Source organism: Seriola dumerili, unplaced genomic scaffold (genome assembly GCF_002260705.1).
Source record: "Seriola dumerili isolate Sdu_G_001 unplaced genomic scaffold, Sdu_1.0 BDQW01000003.1, whole genome shotgun sequence".
In the NCBI taxonomy this organism is placed as follows: domain Eukaryota; kingdom Metazoa; phylum Chordata; class Actinopteri; order Carangiformes; family Carangidae; genus Seriola; species Seriola dumerili.
The window spans coordinates 9,696,239-9,717,809 of record NW_019174258.1 but is presented as its reverse complement, the minus strand read 5'-3'; the positions used below and the strand labels follow the sequence as shown (position 1 = coordinate 9,717,809).

Below are 21,571 nucleotides of genomic sequence, written 5' to 3'. Positions count from 1 at the left end.
CTACTACTACTACTACTACTACTACATTTATTTATATACATTATACATTTAACTGACAGCTATAGTTACTAATTTCTAAATTCAAACCCACAACGTATGATTATCTTAAAATGTATGACACATTATTATATATTAAACCTCCCAGCAGTATATGAAGCAATGGGAAGTAGCTCTACCTCAACTACCTGCAAAATGGAAATGCTTCTTACATACATTATGAGTGCATCATTAATAATAATCCAATAATATGATATTTATTTCATATTATTTAATATATTACACTGAAAGAAGCCTATTCTGCATTCTGCTTTTACTTTTGATTCTAAAGACATTTAGATACCCATAATACTAAGGTAGTTTTAACTAGGTAACATTTTGAGTGTTTACCTGTTATAGAGGAGATTTATAATTTAGTGTTGCTTCTTTTATTCAAGTAAATATTCTACAGTAAATACCTCAGAGACTCAGAAACAGCATCATCTGCCCTGGATGCTACACTTCAACCTAACTACGTGTTCTGCCATCCATGGGAAAACCCCATAGAGTGGGACATTTGTATAGACACGATGAACAGCCAATCAGCGCCTGAGAATGAAGCGCATGACCAATGCCTGTCTGTGAATGCAATAACGTCATGCATTAAGTTTAGTGAGGTCGTCTCCTGTAAATAATATATCTCATAGCTGTAGCGATACACTGTATAATTTCACTTATTTCCCATGGATAACAGATTTATCTAAATGCTATTAGTATACTGTATGGGGTGGCAGTCCACTGCCAGCCTGCTTGCTGTTGTCCAGCTCGCTAGGCTAACTTTGGCGTGATACTTAGCTGGTTAGGACGCTAGCATTAGCTAGCTATTTAGCTAATCAGAGGTTAACTGGCATTACGGGAGAAATCCAGCTTGTTTTAGGGGCCTGTATCTAATTGGGATGGACATTTGAAATGACAGTCATCTGCAGCCTCTAACTGAAGTGACGCGTATCAAAGGTAAGGGGACCATGCCATTAACACTGAATGAAAGTGTCTATTTGTTGCATTTAAAGGCTACGGTACGTTAGCTACTTCCCTCTCTTAAAGGGCCTTTGACTGACAGCTCTTGCCTGGTGATGACACACTGCTGCTCTGGTTGTCAGGGAAAACGTTCATTAAAACGAGTTATGATGTTGTCAGTGACACTGGAATAAACAGAACTGTAAACGGGTCTGTGGTTGTCACCTCAATGACCGTGCTAAATAAATGTCAAATCGGGTAAGCTCTAGTTCGTGTTAGGTTGAAATTACATTAAATTTTCTACTTGTTTCTTAGCTGCTTCTTAGCCTCAATACCGTTGTCTTAGTAGCTACTCTGACGATACATGATTTTTTTTAAAACAATCGAGTTAATATTGTAAACCAGCTTCTGCTGTCATGCTTAAAAGAAATGATGGATAGTGTGAGTTCTTTACTGTGACGGGTGCTTGATTTTCATGTCTGAGGTGTCATTAGGGGAAATCCATTCGCCTCATATTAGTGTTGCAACTGTGTGTCAGAAGAACTGAACTGTCTGCTCACCGTCTATTTTTAGAATATTCAAATCAGTAGATACGAGTAATGTCACACGAGGTCCTGCTAATATCAGGGAAACTGCACAGAGATGACTGAGCAGAGAGAGGGAGAGTACACTGCTGAGACCATCGCGACATTTCACACAACAAACCACAACAAGCAAACTGGACCAGAGAATTGTGGGTTAAAGATTAGTAATTGAGATTAGTTTAAAAAGACCTCGGAGATTTTAACCTATGTTTTTCTGTCATAATTATCATTTATAATTTACCTGTTATCATTAATCATAATTCCTTATCCATCGCCTTAATGTAGTTACAACCGTTTTAGATCATGCTCAGTCATGATTAGTAGTTTATTATTTCAGTGTGGCTCATCAGTCATCCATTTACAACTGATTTATGAAACTATATCCAGTTGTTTATGTCGAAGCCTGCTTTTAGACAAAAGAAACAAAAATTATGCTAGTTTCTATGCTAAGGAATGAGATGAGGAATGCAGTGGTACTAATGTAAATACTATTTGTGTACTGTACTTAGAGTTACACTATTACACTATTACACTTTTACTTTGTACTTTTGTTTTACCTGTTGTGGTATGCTTCAGCTGTCTCAACAAAAACACACATGGGGCTACGTACTGTATGTGCAGTTATATATTGTGTTGCTGTCAAATATATTTGTTGGTTTGTCTGTTACGCCATTTTAATTATCTGTACGCTGCTAATATGGGGAATATTTTATTTTTATGTATTTATGTATTTTATTTATACCACTCTTGCTCTTGTTATTTTAATTGTACCTGTCTATTGACGTTTCAGCATAAACTGGTTTGAATACATTTTTTTTTAGAGATTGTGTGTTTGTTCTTTTTTACCACAGACCACAGGTCAAGCTTGCCTTGATGTTGGACCTCTTGCCTAGCATGCAGCCATGAGCTCTGTCCTATGGAGCCAGGAGAAGCCCAGTGGGGGCTTCAGGGAGGACTGGCGCTTCTACATGGTCGTGAAGGAGTGTACAGTGGAGAAGCCTCCCCAGAAGACCCTGAGGATCCCACGTGGCAGTCTTGGCCAGGCATGCCAGGAGCGCAACAGCCTGGGGAGAACACTGCCCCCATGCAAAGGCAAAAAAAGTCTCCGCATTCTGGACCAGACCAACGTGGTGCTGAGCCTGGATGAGCGGGACGTCCAGGAACTGGATGAGAAGCTGGCTGAGCTGCTGTTCCCCATTACCAACTGTGAGGAGAGATATGCCCTGCTCTGCAACAAGTCACGGCTAGAACGCGTCTGTGATATTGACTGTGGATCCAAGGTCCGCGTCCAGTTGCGCTCAGGGGATGAACCTCTGCCTGGTGTGGTCCGCTTCAAGGGCTCGCTGCTTCCTGACAGGGCACTCTCTGGAATCTGGTTTGGAGTGGAGCTGCTGGTGAGAACTCTTGTGTTTTGGTTTTTTTTGCTCTCTTCTTGTGGCAATGTTGATCTATTCAAAGATGCTTATCATTATTATTATTATTATTTTTGTCTTTGTTCATTGTGCATCTTTATTGTCATTGCATTAAAAACACAATGAAATTAAGTTTGGCAGCAATCCTCTTGGCAGCATATGTTAAAATAAATAAGACTAAAATGGAATAATAGAAAAATTAACTCCAGTGTTAGAGATTTATGAAGTTACACAGTACAAATTAGACAGTTTCCTCTTTTAGGATAGGTATTGTTGATGCTTAAATTTGATTCAGATTATTTTTATAATAACACGACAAAAAGAAAAACAGGGACAAGAAAATGAGTTTAAGCTTCCAGTAGAACCACATCTTGAAAACAATTGGTATAGATGTGGAACCAAAAGTAAAATTACAACCAAACACCACTGTGATAGTAAATGCATTTTTATAGGAAACAGTTATTAATGGCATGAGTCTGATAATTGCAAACTAGCTGTCAGTGTTGGAACACAGGTTACATCTGTGTCTGAATGGCTTGTGTACGTTCCTTTCAGTCTTATCTGACACAATAGAAGCAGCTAGTAACTGGTTCTTGAGAGCTTTCTTAAAACAGGTGACTTTGTGTGACCCAGGTAACATTTAAAAACTTGCTGTCTTTATTACGGAGCTCCCCTTGTGTCATCTGACGAAAAAACACCCACGTCATGTCTAAATCTGTGCTCTCAGTTTACAAATCTGTGCACATGGATTACAAATCCGAGAACGTGGTTTATTAACTGATTTACACATGGCTCTTATTTTTTCTCAGCTGACCCAATGCGGTCTCTGTACTTTATATATTGGGAACAGAAGTATAACCATTTCTGCTTACCGCTAGCCTTCATTAGTGAAAGTGCTTATGACATTTGCAATGAAGTGTTTGTACTGCTGTTCCTAATAAATAAGGCACAAAGAAGTGTGTGGTTTTGCTGGAATCCATGTCATCTTGTACTTGTATTGTTTGAAAGTTTTAAATACAACTTTTGAAAATAACAAAGTGCACTTTGAAACAAATCAGATTATTTGAGAACTAATTTGGTGACTATTGAGAGCGATTTGTACAGAGAACAAAGCAGTACTGCTAAGGCAGAATGAAAAGCTGAATATTCACAGTTCATCATATACATTTTTATTTGTGGAAAATGCACTGTTAAATTAAGTATTAAGTACTTTCATTTGGTTGTTTGGCTTCAAATTTCTTCACAAATTTAATAAAGTTAGAGACTGGCTACAAATGTTATTTTAGTGAAGGCTGAAACAAAGAAGAAATGACAACATTTTCATTTGAGTCCTATTATTCCTTTAATCGCAATACTAAATTTAATCATTCAATGTCATACCATTCATTCTGTACCGTATGTACAATAAGTAACAAAATACAAAGGCCTGCTTTATTGTAGCACAATGTTGTTTTTATTCTACTCAGTTCAGCTGTAGTTTTCTTGAGTGGGCTGATGGAGCTCAAGCATTCAAACTGTAGCTCAGTATAAAGGCCTCAGAGTTTGCACATATGCTTCAGACAGAATTCTAATTTTATGCCCCTTACCAAATAGAGATCACTGTGTTCTTTTTGCTAATATATGCCAGCAATTACAGTGATTTGGCACATTTTAATATCTAAAGCCTGCATGAGAGAAAATAAGCACAATATGTAACAGTAGGGTTGTGAGAACATCCTGCACCATGCTTGAAATTTTTTAATGTATTTATCATCGCAGTAAGTCAAGTTGTATTCCTGCTGCAGTAATCGATCATATGCTCTCAAAGCTCTATAACATCGACTACCTTTCACTGAGGAATGCTGAGCAAGCAGCCTTGCTACCTGCCCTACTTGTTATGACAATAAGTTGAACATCTCTCTTGCTCCTGTTCTGTTTCACTCTTTGCATTTGTCTCATCATCTTTCCTCTACTTTCTTCTCCCAGGAGGAGGGCCGGGGCCAAGGCTTCACAGAGGGCTCCTACCAGGGCCGCCAACTTTTCCGCTGTGAGGATGAATGCGGTGTGTTCGTGGCCCTTGACAAACTTGAACTCTGGGAGGATGATGATGATGAAACCTTGGGTGAGCTGGAGGTTGACCACGTAAATCTAGTGGAAGAGGACCAGGACTTCCCTCGACTGGAGATCAACTCCAGGGTCCTGGTGCAGACCAGGGATGGACCCGAGAGAGGCACCATCATTTTTTGTGACCTGCTGCCAGGAAATGAGAGCCTGGGCTACTATGTGGGAGTTGACATGGTAAGTAAGGCTCTCTCTATAGGTAGTTTTATTGTACCCACTACAGTATGTCTATAGATAGATGCAGGAACACATTGTAAATGTTAATGTTAAAATAGTTACTGTAGTAGTCAATCGACAGAAATCTATTTTAATCAGTGGGCGTTTAAGTGTGGCACTTTCTTGAGAGGGATCACTAACTTTTTGGAGTCTGCACTGGTTGCTGCTCCTGAACAAGAAATAGGTCTGCAAGGCAAGTTGTCGTATGGATTTAGCAAACAAGATGTGTTAATTAGTGAGCTTTATAGGTAGCAACAAAACAAATATTGATTTCCCAAAATGTCAAACCTTTCCTTTAAATACAGTTCATTGCTGGTCCCTGACATTCTAGCTACGTCTTTTAACAAATCGTCATACAACGTCTTACACAATGAGTTAAAATATGTAACTTCTTATGTTTAGAAAGTCAGAAATTTAGGTCATATGCGTGGTTTTGGGGGGGAACATATGCTGTGGTTGGACTATGCTTTGCCATTCACTGTCATTGTTATGTGTAACAATTTGTTGGCTAACAGTGCAAATAATGTGCGTTCAAACCCAACTTGGCATACAGGAAGTGAAACTTGCTCCAATTTTGTAAAATCTACATCATCTCTGCTTCTTTAGTGTTTAATTTCATCACTTTTACATTTGCATTCAGCTAGATAGCACTTTATAATAAAGTGAGGGGACATCACGACTCACGATGATCTCCCATCTTTGTTGTTGTTTGTTTGAACATCACTTTATGGATCCTGGACTCAGTAGAGGGCGGCAACATGCAAAAAGTCACAGGTTTTAGTTTAAATGCACAGAGACGATTTTGTGAGTTACTGTGGATCCCAGGTTTTCTGTCATGACTTGCCTGTGTTTTTCTTTTTCTTTTTTTGTTGCGATCGTTTCTCTCTATGTCGAAGGAACATGTCTTGTTGCCTGGGATCACAGTAGCTGGTATCTATGACTACTGTTGTCAGGCGGGAGTTGTATTGTAGTCATAGAGAGATTGAAACACATAACTGAGGCATTTGACTGCTGATCGTTAGCAGCAGCACCAACAGCAGCAGCAGCAGCAACCCACTCAGTGCATCTGAGCCACCCACACAAAGGCAAGGCAGTCACGCGGGGAGTGAGGTAAAGACTTAGTGCTGTATGACCCAACAGCATGGCAAAGGGCCAGCAGGCAGCTGAGGAGAGCCCACTGCTCTGCCTCATTCTGCGTCCAGCCTCGCCCTGCCTTCTTTAGCAAGTGGCACTGGCCTCATGCTTATCTTAGATTATCCCACCGGAGCAGAAACCTGGATTCATAACTAAAGAAGAAGAATAGTGGTTGTGCTTTCAGAGAAAGTAGAGCTTCTGGGTGGTAGGACTTCAAGTGGAAGATCTCATGTTTAGGAGGAGAAGATTACATGAGCAACTGGATCATCACAACACACAGGATCAAGCTTAAGCATTATTTTTAGGTAGAGCGATAAGACAACAGACCTTATTAATCGTCAAGAACATACTAAAGGAAGAAGCACATGTGGCACCAGGTTGAGCAGTTTTACAGAGGTGAAGAGCATCTGTGAGGGTTATAAGGGTCTCATGTGTCCAACTCTTTCAGGACAATCCTATCGGGGACTGGGATGGTGTGATTGACGGGAAGTTGCTGTGTAATTTTGCCAGTTTGGAGCACACTCGACTTGTCCCCATCTGCGACGTAATGCCAGGTGAGTCACCTAGTATTTGTCTCTGTTTTTGTACCATATGTGTGTCATAAAACCTTAATGTTTGCAGAAAATATTCAGCTGTCCATCGCTCGGACCAGCACCGAGCTCCTTCTGAGCGTTCTGAGTTTGTGTTTTGCTCACAGCGGAAACAGAGAGCCTTTTGTGCTGATGGCTCGCTTGTTTTTGAAAGTCAAGTGAGATACTCAGGCTCTTTGTTCTCCACATTAGCGTATTGGTTTGTTTATGTGTGCTACCGCTGCCTCTCAAACTATTGTTAATTTTTAAAAATTTGTCATCTATCTTTGAGACCCCTCCTTTTGTGATCTCTAGGCAAGTATATATGACACTAAGTAGAGCTTCTTTAAAATCTACCCCCCAAAATGATTTGTATTCTAATTTGTTAGGCTTGTGGTGCTGGATAGTTAAAGTTGTCCTTTGTGACAGTCAGTCTTTGTGCAAAGGCAGAAGCAAGAAAACTTTATATATGTACATGTTTACTGACTTGCAGGTAAATACAATATCTTTAGCCTGTTTCCTTCCTCAAGCAATGCACAGTTTGTTGTTATTGGCTAAATGTTATAGGCCGGGTTATTACTTCAGAGGCTGTAACACAACACAGTTATCCACATGGCAGATTACTTAAACTACAGTGTCCTCCATTAAAGTCTTTTTCTTTATCTAGGGAAACTAAAGCAGAGTTTTGAGACTACTTTTTGGATCTGTAATTGTGTTTTTATCAAACTTAGATACATTTCTTTTGCAAAATATGATCATTGTTTTGGGGTTAGTTTTTTTGACAATGTTGAGTGACAAATTAAAAACCATAAAGGGAAATGGTAGAGGGTCAATGTAAAGTTACATACTAGCAAGTTGGCTGAAGACATTCAGTGCATGTTAGTTGGCAGATAGAGTTGTCGTGCCTCTAATGTGGATGTATTTCTGGGCTATACAGAATATTCCATGCAGGACCAAAGGCTGCAAAAGCACAGTTTTGCCCCCAGAGGCACCAACAGTGACAAGTCGTCCTCTGGCCAAAGCAAACCAAAGAGCAAAGGTATTGCACTGCTGTTATGATACAAACCTAAGTGATTTACCCACAACTTGGTGTAATGATAACTCTTAAAGGGGCATTCCATCAAATCACGTGGTTGTGATTCTGCATATATATACAGTATATGTATATAAAAGCCATCAAACTACTTGATTTTTGCTGAATCACAAATTTTGATTTGTCAGTCCCTGATAGGAGAAGCCTTTTCGTTGTTACAGAGAACATGTACAATTTTAGCTGAGCAAAGCAAAGAATAACAACCAAGAAAACATTTTTAGTGGAATGTCCCTTTTTAAAAAGCTAATAATAATAGAAGGAATGCTTAACTCCTAAAAGAAATTCCTGTTGCTGCTGTATTGATTTAATTTGACTTGACTTGAATGGAATGTGTAACTACCTTGATTCTTTTCTTTTGCTGTGTGCTTTTATGGAGAAAACTGCCTTCAGTTGCTGATTTATTGGCATTTTTGACATGATTTTTACCCTTTTATTCCTCACTGGCTTTGCTGTTGAAACTCTCACAAAACATATTCCCAGACACACATGCACACACTTGCAGACACGTACACATTTTCCTTATCTGTCTGTTTTTTTTTTTTCATGTACTTGTGCTATTTACAGGATTAGGTCATCAGTGTGGCAGTAGAAGCAAGTCTGAATTTTACTATACTTTAAATGGCAGCTCTGTTGATCCCCCAGCCCAGTCCAAATCCAAAAGCACATGGTACATTGATGAAGGTAAAACACGGGTACTCATGGGATGCCAACCATCTCATCAGCAAGCTCCTGTTCACAACAAGCTACCTACTAATCGGTTTTGCTCAGGCACACTTTTATTGGTGCTGTATATTTTTAATACACTAACACTGGCAGGATCAGGGGTTCCATTCCCAGTGGGCTATCCCTGTACTAAAAGATACACTCCGTCACTTTGGGTTGCTCTAAATAGAGGTGTCCTCCAAAAATAGCATACAATAGACTGTAGATTGTTTTAATAATTGACAGTCGTGTGTAAGAACCCGTTTTTCCCACCTGCAAGAAACACATGGGCACATCATCATTTTTCAATGATTATGGCACTTTTTAAAAATTATTTTTACTGATTTGACTTAAGGTTTCTCATAATTGTTAAATAAAAAGTCACAAAAATTTGTTTTTCTCATAATATATCCTAACTAAGAAAACTCATTCTTAAAAGTTTTTAAATTTTAAATTTATACTTGTACTATATTTTAAAAACTTTGGGCTTTTTTGCCATAATTTGACAGTTCATAGTGAAGAGGCAGATGGAAATCATAAGGGAGAGGGAGTGGGGGTGTGTAACAAAGATCCACTTGTATTTTATTGTATTTCAAATCTATGAGGAATAATTATGAGGAAAAATATTTCATAATTTTGACACACAGTAATGTCTAATAATATGAGACACTAAATCAATGAAGAATTATATATATTAGGTATATATAGGTACATATATTATGATTATGAAAAGATCATCCAAATCCCATGAATATTATTTGATCAGTAGTTTGCTGAAAACATTGGTCTGTCAACAAACAACAAAAATAGTTTTCAGTAGGATACAGAAGAGGCACATTTTAGATGTATATAGGAGAAACACTGGGGTTAAGGATTTATATAATTGTTAAACTGGGCATCTTTAACAATGTACCCATGGGAAAGTGGTCTCTGACTTTTTCTGTAAGATGACTGAAATGCTTCAGAAAATGGTGTCAGAGTGGATTTGCTGAAGTATCATAGAAGTCTAATTGTACCCTTGTAATTATAAGAAACCTTAAATCAGTTACGAAAAGTTATCTGCTTTCTTTTTGAATTTTTTCAAACAGGTGGGAGAATTGGAGTTCCCTACAAAATGTACAATATATGTAGGTTACATACTATTATAACTTTTTAAGCTGGGACAAAAAAGCCCCCCCTTATTCAGTTGCTTTAAGGTTCAAGACGTTACAACAAACTTTAAGTAAATGTTTGCAGAGAAAACAGTAGTTTGTTGCAGTAGCTTGCTATAAAGAATTCTCCACTCGTCTCGTCTTTCATCACCATTTTAGTGTCATATTCCACCTGCATGGAGTAATTGGTGTTGCATAAGGCTTTCAATGATGCTCAGTGCTACAAATGACTCATTAACTAGCTGTTGACCTGTTATGGTTGCAGATGCAGTTAAACAATACAAAAAATCTGTGTAATACTATTTTGCCGGCCACAGCATTAGTAAAAGCCTTTATTTCTGATGTCAGGACGGACTGATTCAGTCAGCACATTGTTTCATTGTTTTTGTATGTTTCATTGTTTTTGTATGTCCATTGGTGTGGGGTCACAATTTCAGGATTTTAAAATTTTATTTTTATTTGTTTATTTTGTTTATAAAATTCTACTGTTCATTTCATAGCCAATACATATCAGTTGTGAAGAATTTGAACCTTTTCAAATGTTTGTTGGAGTTTAGAGGCAGATTATGAGTGAATGTTTAACAACAACAGCTCTCTGTTTATGGTCACATTGAGGATAAGCTTCATGTTCTAATTGTGGATTGTGTTTCTACAAAAACCTCTACACATCCCAAAACATCCAGGAAATAAAAAAAATAAGCAAAAAAGATACACAAGAAAAGATGCTTATGTACCTAAACATCATAGAAAATAGTTGAGTGCCTGCAATAGTATTTCAGTACTAATGCATGTAATCTCACATATTGTTTGAATTGCAGAAGTTAGCAGAAGTCAGTCATAAATGACTGATGTGCTGTCTTCACAACTGCTTACTCATCCTGTGAATGTGTAATCACTGTCATGTTCCTCAGGGTCACTCTCTGTGTTTCAACTATGGTTATGGTGCTGTAATTCCTGTCATGAAGTCAACAGATAAGGCTACAAACCTCTGTAGTTCTTTCGGTGAAGGAACAGATCTTAGTCAGCCAATAACAGTCTGTTTGGGATACATTTGTCTGTCATCACAGTTCAGTCAGTACCTGTGATCTTGCATCACCCTTTCTGAGAGTCAGAATTCAGAGAGAACACAGCTACACATATACAATATTACATAACACTGATAAGGTTGTTGTGTATGTTTGTACTGACTCAACTGTTCTGGTGACACTTTTCTTCCACAAACACATAGTTATGCTTTTAAATGTAATAATCAGATTAATAATCCGAGTTATGAAAGTTATGAAATATTTTCCATAAAGCACTTTAAAAGATAAAGATAAGGGTATTTTCATATTTCGGCCAGAAACTTGAGACAAGGTGAAAACTTGTTCTTTCAGGAATTAGGGGGGTCCATCATCAATGGTTTTTACACATAGGAATATTTCTGAGCTGTGGACCAGTGAATAGTGCTGATCAGTGATTCAACACTGTTTACCCAACACTGTACCCTATTACAAATAACCTGGGTGCATTTTCTTCTTACTTAAATATAAAGTTGATATTCTGCCTCACCTGCCGACCAGTCACTCCAACTGTGGCTAGGGTAAATATTTTTTATACATCTATATAATGCTACGGCATCTTTTTTTAGTTATCCAGAAGAATATGTTTGTACTGTCAAATAAAAACCAGAATGTGCCAATTGAGAAGTGTAAAAGAATGCTGGAAAATATGACATTTAATATTTACAAGAAAATATCTGGTTGGCCTAAGTGTGAAAATACCCCAAAACGCTGAGATTAAAAAAACCCCCCAACATTTTAAAGTAGAAGAGCTTCACTCTTGACATATGAGAGTTGTTTTCTCTCACTGTTTGAATTTGGAAGTTCCCTTTGTGCAGGTTCCTTTCTTCATTCCTTCAGATGGTGGTATTAAAGAGTAACTTTAGCTTACTCTTTAAACACTGACATCTACATTAGGAAACATAGCCTACACAATAGGATGTGTTTTATACTGTAAAATGGACATTAACTTTTCTTTTCTCTCCTGCAGTTGGGGAGGACCCCGCCAAGTCACTTACTGACACGCCCCCCGACTTCAACCAATCCTCCCCGCCCTCCAGAGCCCCGCCCTCTTCCTCGTTGTCTAGTGACAACAAGTTCCACTCTCTGCCCTTCAGCCTCAACCGGAAAACTGGGCCCATTGATAGCATGAGTCATGGGCCTCTCTCCCTCTCCGTCCAGTCGGTGATGGGAGAGCAGCCTGAGCCCCCGTCGCCTGTTGCGCCTCCCTCACCGCGACCTCCGACGCCTCCCCGTGGGCAGCCAGGCCTAGAGGTGGGCTCTCTGGTGGAGGTGAAGGAGAACCCCCCTTTGTGTGGTGTCATTCGCTGGGTGGGTCTGCATCCTGGCTTGCTGGAGCCTCTGGCTGGGCTGGAGCTGGTGAGACAACACAGCAATGTAAACTTAGAAGTTAGATTTAGATTTCTGTATCACTAAGTGAAAAAAAAAATCACAGTTAGGGTATAATGTTCATGGGACAAATTGCTTTCTCGCCAAGAGTTAGATGAAAAGGTCTATACCACTCTCATATCTGCCCTGTCAGTATAAACCTATACCCAGCAGCTGGTTATCTTAGCTTAGCATAAAGACTGGAAACAATGGGAAATGCTAGCCTGGCTCTGTCTTAAGGTGACAAAATCTGCCTACCAGACCTCTAAAACTAACAAATTAAAACATTTTGTTTTGTTAGTTTAATCTGTAGAAAAACTGTATAATACAAATGACAAATTGTGAATTTATTACGGGGGTTTGTGCCTGACTATTTCTTGGCACAGTCACCTCCTGCCTGCCAGCCTCATGTTGACAACAAGACTTGAGGACGTTTAACTTCTTTCAAACACAATGTTGCTGTTAGTAAAAGTTCTGAGTAAAGTGCAAAATCCAACATATTCGTCACTAAACAGCCAATCACTGGCTGAAGAAATGAAAGCCCATGTTTTAATAGTGCATTCACATGCAGTACCTAACAATAGATGACCTGAACTTGACCTTCTCTTCCAGGAAGAAGAGTGTCCTGGTTGCACTGACGGCACCTTCAAAGGCACGCGGTACTTCACCTGTCCACCCAAAAAAGCCCTGTTTGTGAAGCTCAAGTGCTGCCGGCCTGACTCCCGCTTCCCGTCCCTTCACCACTCCTCCAATCCCATAGAGAGGTGCAACTCCATCGGTGAGTCAGTAGGAGGCATACAGATAATTAAAGGCACCAAATTGACGATTGCTTCCAAATGTTTTATGTTTAAACTTGTATGTTGTGTGTTTATGTTTACGCAGCATTTGGGGGTTACCTGAGTGAGGTAGTACATGAGAACACGCCTCCCCGCACAGAGAACGATGGTCTGGATATCATGGTGGGAAAAAAGAAAGGCATCCAGGGCCACTACAACTCTTGTTACCTGGATTCAACTCTCTTCTGGTCAGTACTCTTTTGGTCTAAGAGTAAATACTTCAGTCATATTGATTGACTACATGGTGTTTCCTCAGCCAACAGTGCTGTGTTTGCCTAGCGGCAGAGGCTTATTAGTAAACTATTTTAACTCTGACCACTGGCTCTGACAGGAGGTTGTATTCCAGCTGTGCACTGGCTGGATGATAGTGGTACATCTGATGTTTCTGCCAACACTGCCAAAGGGCCTTTGAAAGAAGCAGTCAACCCAAACTACAGGAGATCGCTTTACTATGCTTTGACCAATTTTGAAATCTAGTTTCAAATGCTACAATTCTTATTAAAAAAATGGGTTTACCATAGAAGTAAATACAAATGCAATTGAACATCACATGAAAATGTACAAAATATTTTTTCAATAATATCTGGGTTTGAATATAAGTGACTATATGAACAATTAATACTAATCATCATCAGTTATCTTATGTGAATGAGATAATAGATACATTAATTTTAATCCCTCTGTTGTATATTCTGCTCTATAGTCTTTTCTCCTTCAGTTCTGTACTGGACACGGTTCTGCTGAGACCACGATCAAAGACTGATGTAGAGTATTACAGAGAGACCCAAGAGCTGTTACGCACAGAGATAGTCAACCCCCTGCGCATGTAAGTCCCAGTGGTTCATTGCATACATACTCTGCTGCAGGTTTTGACATTGACACTTACAGTACAGTACACATACAGGTATTGACTTTTTTTTACAGTGAGCTAAAAGCTTCTGCTCTGGAGTTGAATGCTAAAGTTTTTACAGGATCTTTGAATAACACCTCACAGATGGTTTAAACTCAGATAAACAAAACAAAAGAGACCCACATGGTTTTGAATCTGGAATATTACTGGTATTATTTATTTCATCAAATCCTGATTGCATACACAATGCAAACTGTACTAGCAAAGCTAATGTGACTGTACCATATGTGGCTATTTAGCTAGCTTGTAACTTGCCCGGTCTTCGTCCTACAGACATGGGTATGTGTGTGCCACAAAAGTGATGAAACTAAGAAGGATCCTGGAGAACGTGGAGGCTGCCTCTGGGTTTACCTCTGAAGAAAAAGGTAGGAGAATGATACAGATGATTGGTAAAATAGAAAACACTGCGGCTAGTCATAAGAAACAAAAGAAAAAAAGCAGTTTTAACATAGCACACACATTCATGCCATCAACTTTCCAGCTTTTACAGTGTCTACACTGTATAGCAGCATTTGTACATATGTATGTTTATGTATGCATGTTACTTCCAAGTGTCTCAAATCTTACTGAAGCACAACTTGTACTACAGATCCTGAGGAGTTCCTCAATATCCTTTTCCATCACATACTGAGGGTGGATCCGCTGCTCAAGCTAAGGTAAGACCAGTCATCTTCTCAAAGAATCCAAAACCTCTCTGGTTACATCTACTTTTGTATTGTTATTACTGAAATAGTTAAACTGCTTTTAGTATTGTTTTAGTTGTTGGTTTTACAGAGCAAAAGAAATGCCTGAAATAGTTTAATGATGCAGTTATTACTCTTCACACACAAACCATACAGTATGTGTGACATGTCCTTGATTGTCACTGCTTACCAAACGCTGCAAATATAGTTACAAACACACCACTGCTAAACCACAGGGATATAACAGACTGTGTCTAAATCTGTAATATTTAGATCTACACAGTCACATAAAGTTTCACTTCTGCTGCAATGCTTACATTGGAGATTGAACAGCGGACAGTGTGGGCAAAGCGGTTTAACTGTAGGAGTTCTTTGGTCACGTAATAAAAACTCCCTCAATAGTCCTGTTTAAGGCTCTGCTGTTCAGATGAGAAGAGTTGATGTCTCAGAGAGCCAGATGTCATCATTCCTGTCTACTGTTTTATAGGATTATGCAAAGTAATTCTATAGTGATCTTAAACTTAACAAAATCCTTCCTTACGCTTTCATTCTAAAGCCAAGCAGTGACACACTCACAAAGTTGTAAAGCCACATCATGTACCATAACACATGTTATGTTACTGACAGAAAACAAAAGGTTTATTATGGGCCCTTGCTTCACTTGAAAGGCAGTGATGAAATTGGTCAGCCATGAAAATCTGTCAGCACCTGATAAATATCTGTCTTAAGAGACAGGATACAGAGACAGGATACAGCTTTTACAAAAAATAGTTAAACATATTTCAAGATGTTAAATGTCAAGTTAAGCTGCCAGATGTCCTGCTTTCAAAGGAGAAACAAAGTATGAATTTCTTAATTTAATAAGCCTCAACTGATGTCAAAGCAACCTAAAATGTCTAGGTACTACAGATAGTCCCTTTGATGTTCTGTTATCTTTGATCCTGTGAGAATTGAAGATGTGAATGAAACTGAGATAAATGAATAGGCTTTGTTCTCCAGGTCAGCAGGACAGAAGGTCCAGGACTGTTACTTTTACCAGATCTTCATGGACAAGAAAGACAAGGTTGGAGTTCCCACTATCCAGCAGCTCCTGGAGTGGTCCTTCATCAACAGTGACCTAAAGTTTGCAGAGGTGAATTTCATTTTGTTGTATTCACCAGGTTAACATGTGTAAAGTTCAAAGTTTGGTAATATGTTGCTGCGGACTGAGATAATAGATTGATTCTGGTTTTGTACAGTCAAACCAAACTTTGGATATTCATTACCATTCAAAAATTTGACTTTTATTCCAACAAATGCAGCGTGTGAGGATTCAGATTTAGAAAACATTAAGCTTAGTGTGCAAGTTATCGTTCACTTATGGATGGAATTGGCGTCTAAATCTTCAAGCTTCAAGGAAACAAGATTAAGCTGTACATTCCTTAATTTAGCTGAAAATACATGTTTACATTTACTTGTGCAAAATAACATACACTCTTAACATCTCCAGTGTGTAGTATAGGATTAGCTCCCCCTTGTGTTAATTATCTGTTTTTGAAATAAAAGTGGTAAAACCTGAAACTACATTTGTAGTTTTTATTAGGGTACATAGGGGTATTAATTATTATACCTTTCCGTAATCTAAATTAAACTACGAGTAAAAGACTTACTCATAGTTTAATTGTTTAACTGTTTGAATGCTGTACGTGAGAACAAAAAGCTGTGAGCTGAGATCCAGAGGGAGGGAGAGTGAGAATGCTGGAGAGTGGAAAAGATTTCACACAGGTAAGCTTGTCTCTGTCCATGGGTTACAGGACTGTGTGACCTAGCCCAAAAACAAACCCAAATATGGCCCTTCCCATATTAAAAGAATCTAATTCAAACAAGAAGTGTGGAACATAAATCACAGAATACAGACTTGTGTCTGTCTTCATATTCTTAATGTTGTATCCTCATTTCCTTACCTTTTTTTCACACTTGATAAAATGACACATTTTCAGAGAATCAAAATTGCCTTGTCTTTACTTTCTTTTACAGACTTAACTGTAATGTGGCTTTATACTGTGATGAGTATCAAGTACATTGTGTACACTCTGTTCTGGCACCCCCTTGGCTTCAGGTTTCAGTTTGTGTGTGCACTGAGCTTTGCTGATATGTCCATGCTGCTTTGTTGATGACTACAGTTTTCTCCTCATCTGTTTTCCCTGACCCCCCTCTCCAGGCTCCCTCCTGCCTTATTATCCAGATGCCCCGTTTTGGCAAGGACTTTAAGATGTTCAACAAGATTTTCCCTTCGCTAGAGTTAGACATCACAGACCTTCTTGAAGACAGTGAGTTGTAGCTAATATTTTTTGTTTCCAGTGTGTAAGTGTGCTGTGTTCTTGCCGATCAATGGTGATTCAGAGTTGTATGGCATTCGGTAATGAAATTTCACTGAGTTGTCGCTGCAACTCAGCTGAGATGAAGGAACCCTTTCCTTTCTCTTTCTTTCAAATCTGCTCTTAACTTCTTAAAGAACTACACTTGTGTGCAGTATGTCAGCAGTAATAAAGGTATGTGTCTTTATTATCCAGCTCCAAGGGAATGTCGAATCTGCGGAGGCCTGGCTCTGTACGAGTGTCGAGACTGTTACGAAGACGGGGATATCACTGCGGGCAAGATTAAACAGTTCTGTGAAAAGTGCAATACACAGGTAAACAACAGAGGGCATTATTGCAACACCAGTTGAACAAAAATGAGTTGTAGAGTCTGTGTTAGGATGATCCATTTGGTGGCGCCAAATCCAAAGGAATCACACTGTCTGAATGCAGAAGTTATGTTGCAGAACAGTGGCTTAAACAGTACATTGTAACACATGGACCGTTCATTTCTTTCCTTGCTAATGGTCAGTGCGTTTGCTGAAACATTATTTAATTGATATCTACTTTGCCTATCTTGCAGTTTTGAATCCTCAAATATACTTCAAAGCTTTTATTTTCTGCTCATTTTCAATCTATGAAATATGTACATCTTCTGTTTAGCCTTAATAAGCCACAGTAACAAAGAGTGTGTGTGTGTGTGTGTGTGTGTGGTGTGTCTGCTTGTACTGATTTAGGTTCACCTCCACCCGAGGAGGAAAGCCCATCGGCACGGCAAACTGTCTGTCCCAAAGGAGCTGCAAGAAGGTACGGGGCGGCAGGGCAGTTTTCCCCGTCAGAGGATGGAGCTGTTCGCTGTGCTGTGCATCGAAACCAGTCACTACGTTGCCTTCGTCAAGTACGGCAGCGCAGATTCCGCCTGGCTCTTCTTCGACAGTATGGCAGACCGTGATGGTGGGTGTCATGGCCTTTCGATGTTGTGTTTGTTATGACATCAAACTGATCCTTGAAATGAAGTTGTTATGCAGGTGTAGGAAATGTATATGAAATTGTAACTGCAACATGAGTAAAGGAATTTATCAAGTTGTTAGTGACACTCAGAAATCCAATGAAGAATGGACTAGAGTCATTTATTACTTCACAGAACACATTCATGCTAAATGAATGTTTGTTTTGTAAATTTTAAACCAAACTTAGGGTTTGTGATATTGTAAAACTTTGAGACACAGTGTAACTATTAATTTCAAACAGCCACAGCATCTCTATATGATCTGCTGCACTGCATTTAACTCTAATCTTAACTGGGTATTAGTGCTGCAATTACTGATTATTTTGATTAGATTAATTTGCTGATTTTTTTTTATTTATTTTTTTACAGTTAATACATTCATTGTTGGATCAGTGAAATGTCAGAAAATAGATAAATAATAAATAAATAATAATAAATTAAATTATATCCTGTAAAGGAAAGACAAACAGTGGAAGATGTAACAAGGCTGGGTTTGCCTAAAATGACTTATGATCAATTATCAAGTATTAAATTGTCAAAATAGTTTCTTAAGTATTTTTTTTTTGATTGATTAATTGATCAATTGACTAATAGTTCCAGCTTTAATTGCTGTTGTATTTAAATATAGCAAAAACATTTAAGTGCATAAATATATGGAACAATACAATGAGTGGTGGAAAAAAAATTACTATAGTATTTACTTATACTATAGTATATAGTGTTTAATATTTGAAAATCAACTTGATGTACATATCTGCTATTGGCAACATCTATGACACTGTGATTTGACTTGATGCATTAAATCCTAGTTATCTAGTGTTCCAAACAACAAGAATTTGTTGTGATTATGATATACCCTAGGCTTTGCTTCTATAAATTATGTTATTTCTAATGACTGCACATGTGGCTCTGCAGGAGGCCAGAATGGTTTCAACATCCCCCAGGTGTCACCCTGTCCGGAGGTGGAGGTCTACCTGAAAATGACCCCAGAGGAGCTGCACGCTCTGGATCCCAAGAGCATCCAGGGCCAGGCCCGACGCCTGCTTTGTGATGCCTACATGTGCATGTACCAGAGTCCGACCATGAGCCTGTACAAGTAGAATCCTCTCCCCAAACCCCTACCCTTCCATTCCTGTCCCTCAGCCACACCACCTCCCCCTCCCCCAGGGCAGGAGATTCCCAGAAAGACATAAAAATAAAAAATAAACTAAAACAAGAAAGGCTGCCTGCCAGCAGGGGTGCTGTCTGGAGTTAACCCTCTCCACCCCACCTCTTCTCAATGCCTGGCTATCTCTGGAGGCTGGAGAGATGGAAGAAAGGGGGAGAAGCCTATTTGCACTGTGCATTAGTTCAAGTGTTGTGTTCTTCATATAGTCCTATGTAGCTTCCCTGTGTCTCACAGCTGAGCATTGGTGGTGGATGATGAAGCAAAGGTAGGCCTTAAGAAGATTCCCTCCCTCTTTAAGGAGGAAGCAGGAGAAGAGGGGCGGGTGGGCATGTTTGCGACGTTGCAGCTGACAGAACAAGCAACAACGACAAGTTGAGCTTGTGGGAGAACCTTGGCCGCCTCATTTACCTTAAGAAAAGAGGAGTCCTGCTATTCTTAATCACTGTAAAAGACGGGAGCTTTCCATTAATGCCACGTTAAGGAAGCAATTCAGTGCGCAAATCCTCATCCAACTTATGTGTACTGTTCTAAAAACTTGTGTAAAATCTCTTAGTAGCATAGATTTCTCCAGGTAGTAACATCAACAGTATAGATGTCAACCTACTGTGCAGTTGCATTAAGACCAGAGTATTCTGCTCTTTGTGAACCGGTTTGCATATTTCCCCATCACGCTGTGTAAATGTCTTTACAGTATATGTTTTGCAGAAACAGATGTAGCCATTGTAAAAGCCTCATGTTTTACTGCATACTTGCTCAACCAATGCTGCACTTTTGTTCTATCCCCAAGTGGACTTATCAGGAAACATTTAGGTTTTGCTCTTTATTTTCTCTCCCATTGGAAGGCACACTGAGTGCTAATTTGTTGGTCGGGAGACATCAGAGTTTTGTGTTACAGAATACAAATTTGCTTCTCCTCTGTAGCTGTAAAGAATGGGCTGCATTGCTAATGCAGAGTAGATGCCAGATAAATGCATGAAGGGAGACTTGTACAATGGCTCCTGTTGTAAAGCTGGTTGGTGGAGCACTCCATGCATTCATAGGGTCAATGAGGTGAAATACTGGAAGAGCCTGGCTGTTTTTAAAGTAAGAGTGTGTGATGTGAAGAATTTCACATGCAGTGTTTTACGTCTTTGACTCATTGTGTTGATGACTAAATCTAAATTATATTTTATGTTTACGAAGCCTTTTCTCTGCCCGTCATGGCGGGTCTGATTTCCTGTGGGTGAAGAGGAGCAAGTATTGACTCTCGCTGCCTTTCATGAAGATGCGACATGCCATGTTTCCAGCCATGCGCCAGATAACTAAAGAATTGTGATCAAATGTTATTATTTATTATATTCTAATCATATTACAAACTCATATGTCATCCCTTTTTTTTGAAAATGACACAGGGTTGATGATACTGTAAGGTATGGGTACTCCTTGTCCTCTTTCACTGTATATTGAAGTGAGTTTTTGTAGTTTACGCTGTCTCATAGCAACTACTGAATGTTAATAGTGACATGTTGAACAGTGTAGAGCTGACAAAAGGAAGGAAATGAAGAGGCACAAGGCTGGTAACCTTGGGGCACCATATATATATATGTATTTAAAGAAGAAAATTAAATTAAAAAATTAAAAGCTTGATCCGTGATTCCATTGTATTCCAGTTTTATAGAATACTTTATGTACACCAATCATACTGTGGATCAAGATATGAAGTAGCTGTTGGGGTTTTTTCATATATCCCACAAAATTGGATAAAATCAATCAACTGCAGATGTTGGAAACAGCATTATATATATTTTTCCTAAGTCACAACTTAATCTTGGATTTAGTTGTGAGTATAAAACAAATGTTTAAAGGCGTTTTATAAATTAGGTTCCAGATGACAACTTCCATTTTGCTGTGTGTTCGTTTCCACTGTCCCAGGGATTCTGACAGAGGACCTTCCTTTTCTGCACTGCTGAAGCTTGTCACTGACTGGAGCCTTGTTTTCTGTGAAAGAAGTCTCAGAGCAAAGGATGGGATTTTTATTTTTTTTATTTTTTTTTATTTTTTTTTCTGTTGCATCTGTACAGTACAGAAATATGTAATGGGTGGAAAATTAATGTCAGTGATATTCCTGTAAATGTTAACAAAATAAAGCCCATTTTGAAGGGTAAACAGAATGTTGTGAGTAAATTTAGGACTACACGATACAGCAACACCACTCTCAGTGACAAGCTACCATGGAGAGAAGGTAGAAAATATTACCATACTGTATT

The 21,571-nt window shown here is 38.9% G+C and overlaps 1 protein-coding gene across 4 annotated transcripts; it reads left to right on the top strand.

Annotated features, from left to right (window-relative positions):
• Positions 1–682: 682 nt before the first annotated feature.
• Positions 683–20,951, top strand: cyld (CYLD lysine 63 deubiquitinase). Of its 4 annotated transcripts, none has more exons than XM_022743633.1 (17): positions 683–990; positions 2,429–2,971; positions 4,955–5,266; positions 6,888–6,993; positions 7,946–8,047; positions 8,666–8,782; positions 11,986–12,374; positions 12,996–13,161; positions 13,266–13,407; positions 13,923–14,045; positions 14,403–14,494; positions 14,719–14,785; positions 15,812–15,944; positions 17,013–17,121; positions 17,365–17,483; positions 17,886–18,102; positions 19,073–20,951. In XM_022743633.1, the coding sequence occupies exons 2-17, from the start codon at positions 2,480–2,482 to the stop codon at positions 19,255–19,257; spliced, it is 2,871 nt and encodes a 956-aa protein (XP_022599354.1). In that variant the 5' UTR covers positions 683–990; positions 2,429–2,479; the 3' UTR covers positions 19,258–20,951. The 4 variants fall into 4 exon arrangements, with proteins under 4 accessions (XP_022599354.1, XP_022599345.1, XP_022599364.1 ...); XM_022743624.1 differs by having other exon boundaries at positions 11,986–12,392; XM_022743643.1 differs by lacking the exon at positions 8,666–8,782 and having other exon boundaries at positions 11,986–12,392.
• Positions 20,952–21,571: the final 620 nt, after the last annotated feature.

Bases quoted from the DNA above. Each gene is read 5' to 3' on its own strand.
- cyld (XM_022743624.1), top strand. From the start codon at position 2,480: ATGAGCTCTGTCCTATGGAGCCAGGAGAAGCCCAGTGGGGGCTTCAGG. The intron at 13,408-13,922 runs GTCAGTACTCTT...TCTGCTCTATAG, and splicing joins CTGGATTCAACTCTCTTCTG to TCTTTTCTCCTTCAGTTCTG. The intron at 18,103-19,072 runs GTGGGTGTCATG...GTGGCTCTGCAG, and splicing joins CAGTATGGCAGACCGTGATG to GAGGCCAGAATGGTTTCAAC.